At 40.4% G+C, this 18,087-nt stretch overlaps 2 protein-coding genes across 3 annotated transcripts; both read left to right on the top strand.

The window, feature by feature from the left end:
* The first annotated feature begins 25 nt into the window (after positions 1–25).
* On the top strand, positions 26–4,517 carry LOC125561082 (glycogenin-1-like). The gene is made up of 2 exons (XM_048724290.1): positions 26–3,656; positions 4,361–4,517. Exon 1 carries the CDS (start codon positions 291–293, stop codon positions 1,434–1,436), a length of 1,146 nt encoding a protein of 381 aa, XP_048580247.1. The 5' UTR covers positions 26–290; the 3' UTR covers positions 1,437–3,656; positions 4,361–4,517.
* LOC5514313 (cystathionine beta-synthase-like protein) lies at positions 3,684–14,862 on the top strand. Of its 2 annotated transcripts, none has more exons than XM_001634450.3 (16): positions 3,684–4,517; positions 6,499–6,605; positions 6,729–6,863; positions 7,142–7,221; positions 7,307–7,376; positions 7,450–7,514; positions 8,272–8,341; positions 9,534–9,625; positions 10,429–10,512; positions 10,941–11,073; positions 11,367–11,472; positions 12,606–12,686; positions 13,015–13,113; positions 13,497–13,535; positions 13,609–13,714; positions 14,158–14,862. In XM_001634450.3, exons 1-16 carry the CDS (start codon positions 4,348–4,350, stop codon positions 14,311–14,313), a joined length of 1,593 nt encoding a protein of 530 aa, XP_001634500.2. In that variant the 5' UTR covers positions 3,684–4,347; the 3' UTR covers positions 14,314–14,862. The 2 variants fall into 2 exon arrangements, with proteins under 2 accessions (XP_001634500.2, XP_048580246.1); XM_048724289.1 differs by lacking the exon at positions 3,684–4,517 and adding an exon at positions 4,695–5,025.
* Positions 14,863–18,087: the final 3,225 nt, after the last annotated feature.

The raw sequence follows: 18,087 nt of genomic DNA, 5'->3' as shown, positions 1-18,087 counted from the left end.
AAATTTCAACGTTGTGAGGGTAAGAAATTACACTATTTATTTAATTTTGCCAATACAAAGTTTGGGTTTGTCACGGAGTTGATGTAACTGTGGCACATACCATAATAACCATTTCATCATTCATTATTCATTTTCACACATGCGTGATTTGCTTTACTTGGCTGTGTTGAATGACGACAACTACGATTTTTCCGCCTTGATACTGAACTTTGGTTATGAATTGCTCTGAACCTAAGCAATGAGTAGAGGAAATTGAGATTTCCAGCCTGGTCTTATTATCACAGAACAAAATGCGTCGCCCCAAAAACTATTCACGTTGGGTGTTGATGATTATTGTACAACTGGTCGTGTTTTCCGTATGTGTAGTAATTTTCATTTTTAAGGGAACCAGAACTCTAAAATATGGACTCAAATACGCCGAGGAGATCATTGCAAGCATAGGGGCAGACGGTCAACGTAGGGAAGACAACCTACGTATTATGAGTGAAATGCAATGGGACTTTATGAAGATCCAAGAAAAATACATGTGGAATGAGTGTCGAAGTAGGAAAGCAATCCGAGATGTTATGTGGTTGTCAGTCCTAGTGAATGATGAATATGTCATTCCAGCAGTTGTGCTGGGACACACGATTAGAGTATTTTCTTGTGTAAAGACAATGACTGTATTTGTGTCAAATGAAGTAAGCAAATCTGGACAAAAAGCTTTGGAGAAGGTTGGCTGGTCTGTGAAAGAAGTCGAGGCTATGGATTGTCACTGGATGGAAAAAAAGTTAGGAAAAGAATTGTCTATCAATGATGGTATTATAGGTACACATACCAGGTTTCATGCCTGGAATTACACACACTACAGAAAGATCATCTACGCTGACCCAGATATAATGCTTATGAGTAACATGGATGAGCTATTTGCAATTCCTGACGAATTTGCTGCGGCTTACTGTGGTCGAAGCGGTATGGTAGACCCATGCTTCAATGCTGGTTTATTGGTATTCAAACCAAGCCACCATGATTATGAAATGATTATGAAAATGTGGCACCATGTCTCGCAGGTTGATGCGTGTCCTAATGATCAACGGCTGTTATGGCATTATTATGCAGATCGCGGCTTGTGGAAACCACTATCGTTTGCCTATAATGTCCGTAGAATACTTCACCATCCTATGAAAGCTTATCACTTTGTTAGATATCCATTGCCTAAGCCATGGAAGACAGACTGCCGTCCTAGCCGCAAAGAAGCTTTCTACTATGACTCCCCCATAACCGATCTGTACGGCATGACAACTGTCTTCTGGAAAAGATTTTATGCTGCTTTGGATAAGTATGATATTGACAAGAACTGGTGGAGAAATACAGAGTTTTTTAAATCTGATTTAGAATTTGGAAGCTCTTTATTTATGGAGTGTTTATTTAAAAAAGATATAAATATTATAAGTTAAAGAATTTCTTATTGACATTAATTTGATATGTAATGTAAAAAAAACAATATGCAATATAATGTGGCTGTTAATTTATATGAGTTTTATATAAAAAAAAGTCAATTTGGTTTCTGTTTACATAGTCAATTCTGCTGAAAAAAGTTCCAAAGTTGATAAGCTTAAAGCCATGTTGTCACCACATTTAGAATTTTTCAATTTTTGTATATTGCAATATTGTGCAAATGCTTTTATGCTTGCTGCTTTTAAATTTCCCTAGATTGTTTGATCTAGAGCTCTATTCTTTATGGAATCTTAGCAGCGCTTGGCACTTGTACTTCATACTTATTGGAATAATACTAATTTACCATGGCTATAGAGCTCAGGATGTTATGGTAATTAAATATGCAAAGTGAAAAGATAAAGATTAAAAGAAAGTAAATAAAAATAACAAGGTTTCCAATAAACCAAATAAGGCAATTTATGACCTTATGTTTTCTTGTACTGTACACTTGGTTTGTGCAGGGTTTTGATCATGTGACAGGGCTGTTCAACATCAGATATCACCTATTGTTTATTTCCTTTAAAGTTTGCTGGGTTTCCTAACCAGTCTTTTTGGTAAACTATGGTAAATGCTAAGTATTTGCAAGTTATATTGGAAGACCTCAATGTTATGGTAGGATGGTCAGATCCGTCATCCCTAAACTTTTTGTGGTCTTTCTATTGCACTCCTGACTAAGCAATATCGTATTTCCAAGCAATAGTCTTTGTGTGGTTTGCCTGTGATTTGATAACACAGTGATCCAGGGTCACCAGCTCAGGCTACTTGTATAAGTAACATTAGTATCTTTATAAGCTGAGAGTATCCAGAAGTCTTCTATGTGGTGCTTTGTCATTACTTATATTCGTGGTTAAGTTTATAGTCTACAATAAGTTTTTTCAATTTTTCAGCAAAAATACAGTTATTAGTATGTTGGGAGAGTGCTCTAGGACATCATTCAGTCTGTTGGGGCATAATTGAGAGCTGTGCTTACGGATATTTTTTAAGAGCAGGTGGATTCGTGGGGATTTTTTTATCTTGTTTGGCTTTGCCTGGATGAGGAAAAAATCTAGTGTATCATCACAGCTCTCCTAAAACTCCAAAAATATTTAAACTGCTTTTCTGGGTCTCTATGACATGAAATTGATTTATTTGGTTTTGGGGTGAAAAAAAGCGCACGGACATTCTCATACAATACCAAGAGGAAAAATCAAAGTTTCTTATCCGCTTATGAGTAAAGACTCAAAGAAATGCTACTGAGAATTTTTTGAGAGTTTTTTTTATTTAATACGAATATATCAACAACTTTTTGAAATAAGGGTAACGGTGTCGGTTTTTGCGTATTAACTGCATTTTTTCTTCAAATTTGTTTTAAAAGAAGGTCGAAAAAAGTTTTTTTTTACTATTTCTTTTTAATTATAACTTATTTTTCACTATATCAACGCAACTATATCAATTCAGGAGTCCTTTGAAATTGAGAAATATTGATAATAAAAGAGCGCTATATCTTTTTGTAAGAGAGCGTTATATCTTTTGAACTAGAAGGTATTTTTTAATGGAATATCGGAATAAAAAACACAGAGAACAGCTCACGTAAGCAAAATATCATTTTTGAAAATAACTTTTCTACCTCTCTTACAAATTTGTCTATAAATTACAATCTTTGTATATGTGAAGAAAATGTGATACCACTTGCTCAAAAACCAAAATCTTGAAACTACTACTTGCGCATGCGTATACGCTACAGGCTTGACGCGCGCGCGCATAAAAAAGATAAAGCTAACAAATTCGCCCAAGACAATTTTTTTCAGAGATCCATGCCATTAAAAGTTGCTTGTATTTGGGTACCTTAGCGAGGGATGGAGTTCTAGGCATGACGTTCCCCAGAATGAACTGTTAACAACCCGAAAGATTACGAGTGTGTGAATTCGACGAGAAAATGATTTATAATTTCTTTGAAAAACAAAACCGAGCCGCCTTTAACCAAAACACAAATTTTGTCTTTAGCATCATATTAAAGTATCAGAAAAGATAGGAAGATAGGCCTCTTTTTCTTGAAAAAGAGCTAGCGAAAACTTTATCTCAACATACTAGAATCCTTCGCTCTCCCCTCTCGCACTCTGTCTTACTTTATTCTGTCTTCTTCTCAGTTGTTTGTTAGCTTGTTGACCTTGTATGACCTCATCATGGGTTCCCTGTGTTAGGTAAGTTTGATTATGCTAATAAAAGATCCCGGATGTTCTTCCCGAAAGATGGCGTGTTTTGCTAAATTCCACTTTAATCCGAATGATATTTCCCCCATCATGAACGGTGAAGCCAACCCAAAAGAAATACGATCTGGGTACCTGTATAAGTGTCCGTGCTCGTTTTTCCAACAGGCTATCATCCACCTTACAATTTATTACATACTACCAGAACTCGAAAAAAAAAAACATCGACAAACAAGATAAGCGCACCCTAGCCCCTAACCCTCCGGCCACTTTACGGCGCCCACACTCCAAATCTAAGTCCTTTATTGGTAATGACCTTCGGCTCAACCTGCGGTCTCGTGCTCCACTGATCATTCATCAAATTTTCCCAAACAAAAACACTACGAGGGGAATATCTAAAAAAGGCCATATTTTTCTGACTATGCAAAATTTGGGGAGGAATTTTTTGTTCGTTTTCTCTCTGCAATCCGCTATTTGTTTCCCAGTTGCCCTATAAACAGATAGAAACAGAGAAGGCATCTCGCTTGATTTTAATATTTAAGGTGTTTTGTATCCTCCTCGTCCTTATTGGTTGGTGGGGGTAGGTCCCGTGATCATCCATAAATTATCATTTCGCTCCTTCAGCCATCAAAAATTTCGAGTCCAAGCATTCCAAATAAAAAACCTCTCTGACGCTTCTCTAATAATGTCTTGCCCAGCTAACGGAATCCAAAACGGAGTGAATGGGAATTACCCTGTAGAAGACAAGACATGGGTAAGGCCCGATGGGCCTACATTTTGTCAGTGGTCGACGGTGAACGGGAAAACCTCGGGAGAAAATTCAGCGACATCTCCACACTTCCACGAGCCGCCGCCGTAAGTATTCTCTACATACGCAGCTCTATTGAGCTTTTTTTTCGCTTTCTCCCGCATTGAGGGTGAAGTAGACTTTCGGCTGTTTTAGGGAGGCAGAACCACCGAGCGCGTGTTTCATGTAGGAAAGAACAGGCTGAAAACCGGTTTTGTCGACGCATGATGGAACCGGGGTCCTTTGCCCTCGTGTTTGTACCGGGGTGCTTTGCCCGGATCAAAGCGCTCATAAAAAAACACGAATTCAAACGCATACACGATCGCAAACTCGAGTAGGGAGACTGTCAACGTACTGTCTTGGGTGTGTTTTTGCCATAAAAGAATTCGTATGCTTATCGGAGTGTTTTTTTCGTATCTTGCATGGGACAAATGTTTTTGCTTCGCCGCTTTAGAATAATTTTAATCAGCTTTATTCAAAAGAATTAACGACCGACCTCCGCCGATTCTGACATAAACCGGGACTATTGCTAGTTATGGAAGCCAGAAAAACCTAAAGAAAGGCCTTGCTCGAAAGGTAGAAGAGGAAAGCGAATTAAACGGTTTAAACTAGTTAGATTCTTGTCCCGTTCGTGTCATTGCGACAAAAGAACTAGTGTTCAAATACATGGTCTCTTGTCGAGTACCGATATTTTTCCATGGTCGCGCAAGCCAACGCAGATGTCAGTAGGACTTTTTAATCGGAAAGAGAAAGAATATCATCAAACCAATGGCAGCCTCGTTATAAAAATACTGTTTAATGATTGAGTTTTAAACAAATTCAGCGTTGCATACCGAATTGTTGCGTATCGAATTCATTATTGATCGTTGTTGTTGTTCTACACTGACCCTCCAGACACCCTGACTGTTCTAGGCTTGAAACACGCAAGAAATTAGTAAAGCTCTTGAATGCTCGTTGGACCGAGCTTTTTAAGCCGATGTGCTGATAAGAATCTTTTGTTATAAATGATTACAGCTTATGACACTTGGTGGTTTTGTACGATCGTACAAAACCTAATTTCGAACCTACAGTAACTTCGTATTTAGCTTCTTATCTAAATACGAAGTATGTTCGGAGAGGGCTCGGGCTTGTCACGAACACTAAAAAGGCTATGTTTCGAGAGTTGAAAACAATGATCGCTAAAGTTTTTAGACAAGAGAAATAAAATATAACAAGAAGTAAATAAAAAAGGATTTCGCTAACTCGGAAGGCAGGGGACATTTCGGATTTAGGTTAGAAATATTTTATTCGCTGAGTTCAATATTCACCACAAATTGGGGATTTATTTTTGTTTATTTTATTAAGAAATCGCTGACAAAGTATCCTTATTCCCGTGATATCAGTGACAAGTCCGAATAAGGGGGCACGTCACGCAGAATTGACCCAGACAGCAAAAACAATAACCAGTTATTATAACCGCTACTGAAATGACAACAATGACCACTATGGTGGATCCAGTCGTTATAATGGGGTGTAGGAGGTGTAGACTTGAAAATAAAATTAAGCGTCATGTAAAATGCACATAAACATTTGGGTGGGCACAGTGCCCCTTTTATTGAAGGATAATGAAATACATAGCTGTCAACTCACCTACATTAGGCGGGTTCACAAGATCATCACAAGCCTAATTTTTGTATTCACCCGCATTGGTTCTCTTGCGTTTTTCATGTATTTACTGTATTTCACCCAATTTCACAAGATTTCTGTCCAAATTGGGTTGACAGCTATGCAAATACTACATATGATGCCCAGGGCCGATCCAGGAGTTTTAAAAAGGGGGGCGGAAGCAAGGGTTTCAAGACGGGGGGGGGGGGATGGATTCATTGTTCTTACGTGGATTCTTGTTATTTTAAAGCCAAATATCTGAAAATAAGGGGGGGTGGCGGGGCCCGCTCGGCCCACCTAGCTCCGCCCCTGATACCTATGACTGCACACCATCCCCCCTCACTAGGATTTGTGTTTGCTAAAGAATTTAATTAATTGTGTTATCTGTAATATCCCTTTTCACAGAGACAAAAATAATAAAATCCTGCCAAATGTGCTACATAGCATTGGAAATACCCCCATGATTCGCATCAACAATGTTGGCAAGAGATGTGGTCTCAAATGTGAAGTGGGTAAGTATGATGAGTATGTCAATTATGATCTTAGTGAAGAGGACGCAATATAGACAACACGAGGTGATTCATAGTTTTTGTCTGTCCAACCTTAAGTTTCTCCTTTCTTCATTTAATTTCTAGTTGCAAAGTGTGAGTTCATGAATCCAGTTGGTTCACTCAAAGACAGGATTGGTGTACGTATGATTGAAGATGCTGAAAGAGACAATCACATCAAGCCGGGTGATACACTGATTGAGCCAACCTCAGGAAATACCGGTAAATAAAGGAAAGACCAGTAAATTCAGGAAATACTGGTAAACAAATTTTGGAAGGTTTATTCACAATAGGAAAAGAAATCTGTGAAAGCAGAGTAAACACTCGAAACATCAGCAAAACATTTTTGTTTTCACCGAGGCATAAAACATTCCATTCCAATGTTGTGTTGAAAAATTTGCCTCATTCCAACAATGCCTATGTATGCCACCTTGTTTGTCTACAGCTTGTCTATAGTGCTCGTGTCATACCAGTTCATTTGTTGTTTTTCGTTGTTTTAGGAATAGCTCTTGCTCTTGCGTCAGCAGTAAAAGGATACAGATGTGTCATTGTTATGTCCGAAAAAATGAGCTCTGATAAGGTAGTCACTCCCATCACTTGTTCCCTTATCCCTTTTTTCACACCACCCAATTAATTAAGTTATTTAACAATATTTTATTTTTTAGGCTGATACCCAGAAAGCTCTTGGTGGAATTTGTGTTCGTGCACCGGCTGAAGCTAAGTTTGATTCACCTGGTATGTGGATTATTCAATGAGCCAGTTCCTGAGAAGTTATGCAGATAATGTTATAATCACATTCATTTTTTAGAGTCTACCATTCGTTTGGCCCAGCAGCTGCAAAAGGAAATTCCTAACTCCTATGTACTGAATCAGGTGAGTCGTTCACTGTTTTACTAGAATTTATCTGCAACCCACAGATATTAAACCACAGATGTTAAATTTAGGCATTAAATAAATCAATTATTATAGTACCTAAAAAGTACAGATCCATGAACGTGTTCTTTGCAAACAAAGAGGTTTAACGTGAGAAATGGTTCTCAGTAATAAGAATTATCAGTTAAGATACCAGGCCCGTGATTTTTTTGGGTGAGTGCGAAATCCGAAAAAAATTGGACCTAATTTTTCTGGGGAGGGGGAGGGGAGGCATGAGTTATCTGTTAAAAATCTGACCATCAACCATTGCAGTATCTCAACAGGATGTTTATTATCAGATTTAGTTACAGAAAAGTTTTACTTAAAGTGGGCGAGGGCCTGGATACAGTATATGAAACTAGAAAAGATATATGGGTATAGAAAGTGAACTATAAATTAGAAATTTCCAAGATGATATAAATGATGTTACAGTTTGCCATAGATAATTTTTGTGTCAAGTTCACTAATTTTTGTCAATATTATTATTATTACAAAGGTGCGTTTAGGGTATTCAAAGATATGATGTTGATGTGGGATTATGTGTTTGTACTTTTAATTTACAATACAGTAGTTTATCTAATCTCTTCATAAACAAATGTTAATTTTAGTCAATAATCATAATTGAAAAGATGCATTAATCCAGTCTGTGTGTCCAAGGGTACACTTGTAGCTGTATCACTTTGAAAATAATATTAAAACTCACAATTCTATCAAACAGTATCGTAACCCGAGCAACCCATTGGCCCATTATGATGGAACTGCTGAAGAGATCTTGCAGCAGTGTGATGGTATGACAATATCAGTCGAAGATCTAGACAACTCAAACAACATTAATCGAACATCCAGACAAGGCATAACCATAGCAGGCCTTATGAATTATTGGGGGAGAGGGCACGAGATAGAAACATTAAAAAATATTTGGGGCACAGCCACGCCCAACTAATCATTTCCTTATAATTTTTAAAAATATTGTGAGGGGGCATGTACCCTCAGTGCCCCACCTCTTGCTACAGCCCTGATGAGCATTTTTCTTGGGTGTTTATTTCAATGGGGGTACATGTGGAAGCACAGATAGCCTAGTGTGTTAGCGCATCAGCCTCTTACCGCTGTGGCCCAGGTTTGAATCCTGGCTCAACCTGGGGTCACAAGTGAGTTGGAGTTATTCTCCCATGTTTCCAGTCTTTTCGGATAAGGACACTAAACCAGAGGTCCCGTCTCTTCAAGCTGCACTACACTAACCTGAACCGAAGGGACGTAAAAAAAACCACTGAGGACGCAATAAACCCTCTGGCAGTGATCAACCCCAGTGACAGTGCTTACAATGATTACGAGGGCCACATGTTAGAAAACTGTGTATACGGTTAATATGCTACCCTCGGTAAACAAGGATTATTGTATTGTATTGTAATGGGGAACTACTTTCGACAGTGGTGACACTGACAGTCAGTAGTGCTATATTTAAGGGAGTGCTAAAGATAAAATTCAGACACATTACTTACTTAAGGAGACATATATTTAAAAAGAGATTTTTGGATTGAAGACATCAGGCAGGGGTATATCTAGGGGTAAGCTCCCCATTTTTAGACTTAAAAACTTCAGAATTTCAGGCTACCTCCAGCCTTCCTTTGTCTCCCACCTCATTGTAAGTGATTTCTACTTTAAAGCCCTCCCTAAAACAATGCTGCTTTTGCTTCAGCTACTTGACAACAAAATTAAATATGAGATTTAGTCTATAGAATAAAACTTGAAGATTTAAAGACGGCATTCTTTTATCCTTTTCATTTATTCCATTGCTACAAAATATCTTTATATAAGTAATGTTTGTTGTTAAAAAGCAACCCAAGGTATGTTACACTGCTAACACCATCCTCCCTTGCAATATGAGCCATGAGCTTTTCCCCATCCTTAATCTGTGAAGGTTTGAATTTCAGATGTTAGCCGCACCCCTATGAAGATGCTGATTCTCCTACTTATTTCCAGGAAAACTAGATATGCTGGTGATAGGGACTGGCACTGGAGGTACCCTCACTGGAGTGGCTAGAAAGATACGTGAAAAGCTACCTCATGTCAAGGTCAGTTTAGTCAACAAAGGGGAGAGGGGTGGTAGACAAGTGTAAACCAAGGTCAAGAAGAGGGGGTGGATGGTAGGTGAACCAAGATCATTAAGGGGGGCTGGTAACAAGTGAACCAAGGTAAACAAGGGGGAGGGGTGGTAGAAAAGTGTGAACCAAGGTAAACAAGGGGGAGGGGTGGTAGAAAAGTGTGAACCAAGGTCAAAAAGGGGGGATGGGTTGTAGGTGTGAACCAAGATTTTAGGCAGGGGATGGTAGATAAGTGTGAAACAAGATCAACGAGGGGGAGGGGTGGTAAAAAAGTGTGAACCAAGATCAACATGGGGGGGGGGGTGGTAACAATGAACCAAGATCATTAAGCAGGGGGTGGTAGATAAGTGTGAACCAAGATCAACAACAGGGAGGGGTGGTAGATAAGTGTGAACCAAGATCAACAAGAGGATGTGTGCTTATAAACCAAGGTTGACAAGGGTTCACATGAGTTTGCTACAGGGATGCTCAGTGATGGAACTAAAAATACACTAAAAGTTGCATGTGTTGGTACAAAACACTCTTCTCCTGAAACAGTAAAACACTGGTCCAGGGATCCCCCCCCCATGGATCAGGTACACACTTGAAGACAAGGACCCTGTAGGGGCTCCTGGACTGGGTTACGTGTTTTGTACAAGCTCAAGGCTACCAATAAACCAATAAATGCTAAAGCGAGAGGTTGCTCTTTAAACACTTTATAAATTCATAAACTGTGTGTATGGTGTGTATGATCAATAATTTTTTTGTCTAAATAATGACAATTTCTTGTTTAGATTGTTGCAGTTGATCCCTATGGATCTGTCTTGGCTGTGCCTGAGGAGCTAAACAAGACAGAGCCTGGCTTTAAAGGCTACAATGTGAGTATCTAGCTATTGTATCCATGGTCATGCCGTGTGAGCTTAGTGACACATACATACCCAGTATTTACAGATTCGCCACAGATGCTGTAAGACAGATAAGCTATCTAGACAGTGAAATATGTTAAAACAATAAAATTGGCCCTTGTCTAGTCAAGGTTGAGGGTACAGGAAAGACCTATATCCTTGTAGTCTAGTTTGCAGGTTACCATGCCTTTGACTTGTCCAGGTTGAGGGTATAGGAAAGCCCTATGTCCCTGTAGTGTAGTGATGTTACCATGCCTTTGTCTTGTCCAGGTTGAGGGTATAGGGAAGCCCTGTTTCCCTGTAGTGTTGTTACCATGCCTTTGTCTTGTCCAGGTTTAGGGTATAGGAAAGCCCTATGTCAAAGTAATGTAGTGGTGTTATCATGCCTTTGTCTTGTCCAGGTTGAGGGTATAGGAAAGCCCTATGTTCCTGTGGTGCTCGACAGAGATCTAGTGGATGAATGGCAGAAAATAGGTGACAAGGAGGCATTCTACTTTGCCAAACGACTCAGCAAGGAAGAGGGTCTTCTTGTTGGTACGTTCCACTTAATTTCTTATTATTTGCCAAACGTACATATGGTGTCTGTAACTCTCATGAGAGGCAGCAAGTATAACCTTTTAAAGATTGTCTCGCTTTTTGAGTAAAGACTTTCTCGTGTCCCGTTTTTGGGCGAGAAATCCATACAACTCAAGTAGCATGCATGCGTGTGACTCAATGTGCAAGGCTGGTATTTGGAAAACAGCAAACGAGTGCCATTACTACTTGACATTGAAATCGAAGGCTAAATATAGTACTTGTGGTAGTATATTCATGTTACAATTCCTCAGGTGGGTCTAGTGGAAGCGTCATGGCGGCCGCGGTCAGAGCCGCTCAGGATCTTGACGAGAACCAGAGATGCGTTGTGGTCTTCGCCGACTCTATCAGGAACTACATGTACGTACCTAACAGAATTGTTGCATGGCAGAAAAAAATCTGGTGAGACTGGAATTGAAATCTCTTATTCCAGTCTGTGTCGCAAATATTCCTATCTATTTTCGACTACCGTAAGGACTTTTACTTCCTGCAAACAAGAGGTATAGTCGTTAGTTCTCACTACTTGTCCAGCTATTTTGCCAAATCAGCGGAAAATAGCTAAGATCTTGTTGAATCTGTACACGGGCTATAGGATAATTTGACTCCGAAATGCCTCCGACACCTGTTAAATGAGTAACTCGACCACCTCGACCCCCAGCGGCGCGTTTTTTCTTTCCGAGTTACTCATTTAACAGGTGGCGGCGGTTACACAGCGCATCGCTTGAAAGGTCGCAAGCGCGTAGGGACAGAGCTCGCTGCATTAGCGAAACCAAATACACCCAGTCAAAGTAGGGATACGTGCTTTATTCAAGACATCAGACTTCATTTTGAAGTCAAATTATTAGCTCGTGATCTGTAGTTTGCGTTCGACGGGAAAATGTGCGCTTCTACACACGATGACTGTCATATGGCAGTTGTTGCCGTAAAACTCGCACATGTCTTTTAAGTATTACATAACTTGAGGCCCTTTTGTGTCCATCCTGAAAGTTAGCAGCGTCCATTAACTAAATTGGTGCATGGTTTTCCTGCGTAAAGATGTCACATTCTGGCTACTTTTTAGCACGCCCTCGAACCACTCCCTGCTCGTAAACAAATACAATAGTTTATACTATATGCACGATGGAATAATATTAACTCGTAAGCAAATACAATAGTTTATACTATATGCACGATGGAATAATATTAACTCGTAAACAAATACAATGGTTTATACTATATGGACAATGGAATAATATTAACTCGTAAACAAATACAATAGTTTATGTTATATGCACAATGGAATAATATTAACTCGTAAGCAAATACAATGGTTTATACTATTTGCAATGGAATAATATTAAAAACACACACACTCTTTGCCATCCATAGTCCAGGTCTGGGCTCTCTTTGCGCAAAGTGTCCAGTTCTGGATTATGCCATCCAAAGCACGAAAGCGCGAGATTGCCCCGTCATGTCACGTTATCAGATTAATACCACGAGGCATAATTTTTCAGGTCCAAGTTCGTGAGCGATGAATGGCTTGAAGAACGCAATCTACAACATGATGATATTAACGACAATGACCCTCAACACTGGTATGTCATGGCGACATTTTAGTCCCATCTGAAGGCGCTCGCAAAGACTTCTTCCCAAACCCAACCCTAACCATTACTATAGTGAACCTTATATGAAGGATCTACGGAAAGCGCTCGCAAAGATTGCTATAACTTGGATCTGAAGGCGCTCGTAAAGACCGCTGCAACTAGCATCTGAAGGCGCTGACAAAGACCAATAACTAGAGTTACTAGCTAAACTAAACCTCAGCAAGAACAACCCCCAACCCACCTCACAACTTCGGCCCAGCATTCCGCCAGCAACTGGCTCTGTGCGCACGGGGCTTAATTGCAGTGTTCTCTGTTCAAGGTGGCTGAGCGAGAAGGTGTCCAGTCTCTCTCTCCCGTTCTCTGCTCCTGTTAGCTCCAATCTGACGGTCAAAGATTTGCTTGCCTTTTTCAGCAACGGGTAAGTCGGATGAAGCATGATAAATCTTTTATTTGCGGGCTTTTTTGCGCAGTAAAAAGGGAGGGCTTTTATTTTCGCGTAGTACTTTAGGGATGTCACTTGAGCGGGGTTGACCTTTGGGAGCGACCGCAAAGTACGCTTGATCTTCAAGCATGTGAGTTGAGCTGACTGTTTAATAAAGGCGCTGGCCTTGTATGTTCGCTACTCCTAAAGAATCCTTGGGAAGGAGCTACCAAGCCAGAGCGACACATAGCCACATAAACCTTGTCACTTTACCAACTAACAAGATAACTTGTCATATTTTTTGAGATGTTGTCGATTTTTAAACGCGCTCGAAGAACATTTAAGATTCTTTTTCAATAAATCGTATTGTTATTTTGCAGTGGCAATCAGGAGGTCGCTGTTCAGGATAACAAAGGACGGTAGGTTTATCATTTTGATTCGAAAGGACACTCTTGTGAAGTTTTTTTTTGGAAAGTTGTATTTCGTTTTCAGCATTCTTGGCATTGTGACGCACGGAAATCTGTTGGCTTCCGAAGCTGCCGGGCGTGTTGACATGTCATCCACGCTTGAGAAGCTTATCTACAAGAAGTTTGATCAGGTAAAGTTTGTCGTGTTGTGGAATTGGATCGTACCAAACTAAAATTACAACACCCAAACACAAAAACCACAACACTATCAGCTCCACATACCATTATGACAACTCAATGCCACCCAAAACTATAACAACATATATGCAGCACCACACAACGCTCTCACACCATAACAGTACAGCAAGGCATTTACAACACCTCTTAACACCTCTGTAACACCACACCATCACAACACAACACACATTTACAAGACCTCACAAACCCCTGCACCATCACACATCACCCGTGCACCATCACATAACACCCCTGTACCAGCACAACACCACAACACCACATCGCCACATTAACCACCCACCACACGGTTAGAACACCACAGAACAGAAACTCCGCTCCATCACCACACCACAATGCTACATCCAACATGATACCATGTTCCATGTTATCCTTCCAGGTATCCCGCGATACAAGCCTGGAAAAAGTGTCGCGTTGCCTGGATAATGACTACTTTGTGCTAGTGCCTGGCTGCAATTCCCAGGAGTTCAGTGTGGTGACGAGAGGACATCTCCTCAACTTCATCATCGAACGCGAGACCAACCGCATGGACTGAAAAGTTCCTCCTGATTAGCCACAGAAAACGATGTGTAAATTAACCAGACGTTATTTATCATCTATGAAAACGATTTATGAAAAAAAAGAGATCACTAGATATCCTGTGGAATAATGCACGTGGAAAGTAGAGAATAAAACATAAGTAAAATAGAAATAGATACGTATAACCTATTCAAAAGTTTTTAAATAACGACGTCTTGTAATAGGACTTCAGAGTGAAAGATGAATGCACGTTTCTAGATGATGACAGCTTATCTTTAATTCCCTGTAGAAGAATTATTCTTGGCGCGAGTTTCGTAGCTTTTAACTTTATTATGACATTCTTTAAGTCCAATAATGTTAAATTGATTTTTCTTGGAAATCAAATTTAGAAATTTCATACAAGCTTAGAGCAAGTAATAAAGAAAATACATAGACGAGGCCCAAAAATTTGCACCCCCCCCCCTCCACTTTTTTTATAATTATATGTCCTTAAAACCACAGAGACTTAATTTACTGTTAAGTGTAACTGAATATAACCTATATTAAAATATGGATCAACTAGCAAGGCAATTTTATCCTATTTAATTTAAGTATGAATCTTCACTTTCGCTAATCTAGAGTGGCACAGAGATACACAGACAAAAAATACCGGTGTTGCTAGAAAACGACTACGCCGTCGACGACGTTGACAAAGACTTTTAAATAATATTGCAAAGGCAGAACTGAGACTGTTATTTGATTCATTCGGAAATGACAGTGCTTCAAGTGAACAAACGAAGGGTAGTGCAAATTGAATATGACGGTGATGCGAGTGAACAAACTAAGGCTAGTCACACTGAATATGACGGTGATGCGAGTAATGATGATGCAAGTGATGATTATGTGAGTGGTGATGATAATGCTAGTTCCTTTGACGATGTGAGTGATGGTTAAAGTGATGGTAACGATGTGAGTGATGGTGATGATGTGAGTAATGGTTCAAGTGATGGTGACGATGTGAGTGATGGTGACGATGTGAGTGATGGTTCAAGTGATGGTGATGATGTGAGTGATGGTTCAAGTGATGGTGACGATGTGAATGATGGTTCAAGTGATGGTGAAGATGTGAGTGATGGTGACGATGTGAGTGATGGTTCAAGTGATGGTGATGATGTGAGTGATGGTGATGATGTGAGTGATAGTGATGATGTGAGTGATGGTTCAAGTGATGGTGACGATGTGAGTGATGGTGACGATGTGAGTGATGGTTCAAGTGATGGTGACGATGTGAGTGATGGTGACGATGTGAGTGATGGTTCAAGTGATGGTGACGATGTGAGTGATGGTGACGATGTGAGTGATGGTTCAAGTGATGGTGATGATGTGAGTGATGGTTCAAGTGATGGTGACGATGTGAGTGATGGTTCAAGTGATGGTGACGATGTGAGTAATGGTGCAAGTGATGGTGACGTGTGAGTGATGGTGCAAATAATTGTGATGATGTGAGTAATGGTGCAAGTGATGGTGACGATGTGAGTAATGGTTCAAGTGATGGTGATGTGAGTAATGGTGCTAGTAGTGGTGATGATGTGAGTGATGGTGATTATGTCGAGTAATGGTGCTAGTGATGGTGATGATGTGAGTGATGGTGATGATGTGAGTAATGGTGCTAGTGGTGGTGATGATGTAATGGTGCTAGTAGTGGTGATGATGTGAGTAATGGTGCAAATGATTGTGATGATGTGAATAATTGTGCTAGTAGTGGTGATGATGTGAGTGATAGTGACGGTTTGAGTAATGGTTCTATTGATGGTTATGATGTAAGTAATGGTTCAAGTGATGGTGATGATGTTAGTGATGGTGCTAGTAATGGTGATGATGTGAGTAATGGTGCAAATGATGGTGATGATGTTAGTAATGGTGCAAATGATGGTAATGATGTGAGTAATGGTTCAAGTGATGGTGATGATGTGAGTAATGGTGATGTGGTGGTGATGATGTGAGTTGGTGCAAGTGGTGACGATGTGAGTAATGGTTCAAGTGATGGTGATGATGTTAGTGATGGTGCTAGTGATGGTGACGATGTGAGTAATGGTGCTAGTAGTGGTGATGATGTGAGTAATGGTGCAAGTGATGGTGATGATGTGAGTAATGGTGCAAGTGATGGTGATGATGTGAGTAATGGTGCTAGTGATAGTGATGATGTGAGTAATGGTGCAAGTGATGGTGATGATGTTAGTGATGGTGCTAGTGATGGTGACGATGTGAGTTATGGTGCTGGTTATGGTGATGATGTGAGTAATGGTGCTAGTAGTGGTGATGATGTGAGTGATGGTGCAAGTGATGGTGATGATGTGAGTAATGGTGCTAGTGGTGGTGACGATGTGAGTGACGGTGATGATGTAATGGTGCAAGTTATGGCGACGATGAGGGTAAAGGTGCTAGTGATGGTGATGATGTGAGTAATGGTGCAAGTGATGGTGATGATGTGAGTTATGGTGCAAGTGATGGTGATTATGTCGAGTAATGGTGCAAATGATGGTGATTATGTGAGTGATGGTGATGATGTGAGTGATGGTTCAAGTGATGGTGATGATGTGAGTGATGGTGCTGGTTATGGTGATGATGTGAGTAATGGTGCTAGTAGTGGTGATGATGTGAGTAATGGTGCTAGTAGTGGTGATGATGTGAGTAATGGTTCAAGTGATGGTGATGATGTGAGTGATGGTGCTGGTTATGGTGATGATGTGAGTAATGGTGCTAGTAGTGGTGATGATGTGAGTAATGGTGCAAGTGATGGTGATGATGTGAGTAATGGTGCAAATGATGGTGTTGATGTGAGTAATGGTGCTAGTGATGGTGATGATGTGAGTGATGGTGCTAGTGATGGTGACGATGTGAGTGATGGTGCTAGTAGTGGTGATGATGTGAGTAATGGTGCTAGTGATGGTGACGATGTTAGTGATGGTGCAAGTGATGGTGACGATGTGAGTGATGGTGCTAGTGGTGGTGACGATGTGAGTGATGGTGCTAGTAGTGGTGATGATGTGAGTGATGGTGCAAGTGATGGTGATGATGTGAGTAATGGTGCAAGTGGTGACGATGTGAGTAATGGTTCAAGTAATGGTGATGATGTTAGTGATGGTGCTAGTGATGGTGACGATGTGAGTAATGGTGCTAGTAGTGGTGATGATGTGAGTAATGGTGCTAGTGATGGTGATGATGTTAGTGATGGTGCAAGTGATGGTGACGATGTGAGTGATGGTGCTAGTGGTGGTGACGATGTGAGTGATGGTGCTAGTAGTGGTGATGATGTGAGTGATGGTGCAAGTGATGGTGATGATGTGAGTGATGGTGCAAGTTATGGTGACGATTTGAGTGTTGGTGCAAATGATGGTGACGATGTGAGTTATGGTGCAAGTGACAGTGATGATGTGAGTGATGGTGATTATGTCGAGTAATGGTGCTAGTGGTGGTGATGATGTGAGTAATGGTGCTAGTAGTGGTGATGATGTGAGTAATGGTGCAAATGATGGTGATGATGTGAGTAATGGTGCAAATGATGGTGATGATGTGAGTAATGGTGCTAGTAGTGGTGATGATGTGAGTAATGGTGCAAGTGATGGTGATGATGTTAGTGATGGTGCTAGTGATGGTGACGATGTGAGTAATGGTGCAAGTGATGGTGACGATGTGAGTAATGGTGCTAGTAGTGGTGATGATGTGAGTGATGGTGCTAGTGGTGGTGACGATGTGAGTGATGGTGATGATGTGAGTTATGGTGCAAGTGATGATGATGATGTGAGCGATG

The sequence above is a fragment of the Nematostella vectensis genome, chromosome 2, assembly GCF_932526225.1.
Source record: "Nematostella vectensis chromosome 2, jaNemVect1.1, whole genome shotgun sequence".
Classification (NCBI taxonomy): Eukaryota; Metazoa; Cnidaria; class Anthozoa; order Actiniaria; family Edwardsiidae; genus Nematostella; species Nematostella vectensis.
The sequence above is the reverse complement of the archived record's forward strand: the minus strand, read 5'-3'. Positions and strand labels throughout refer to the sequence as shown.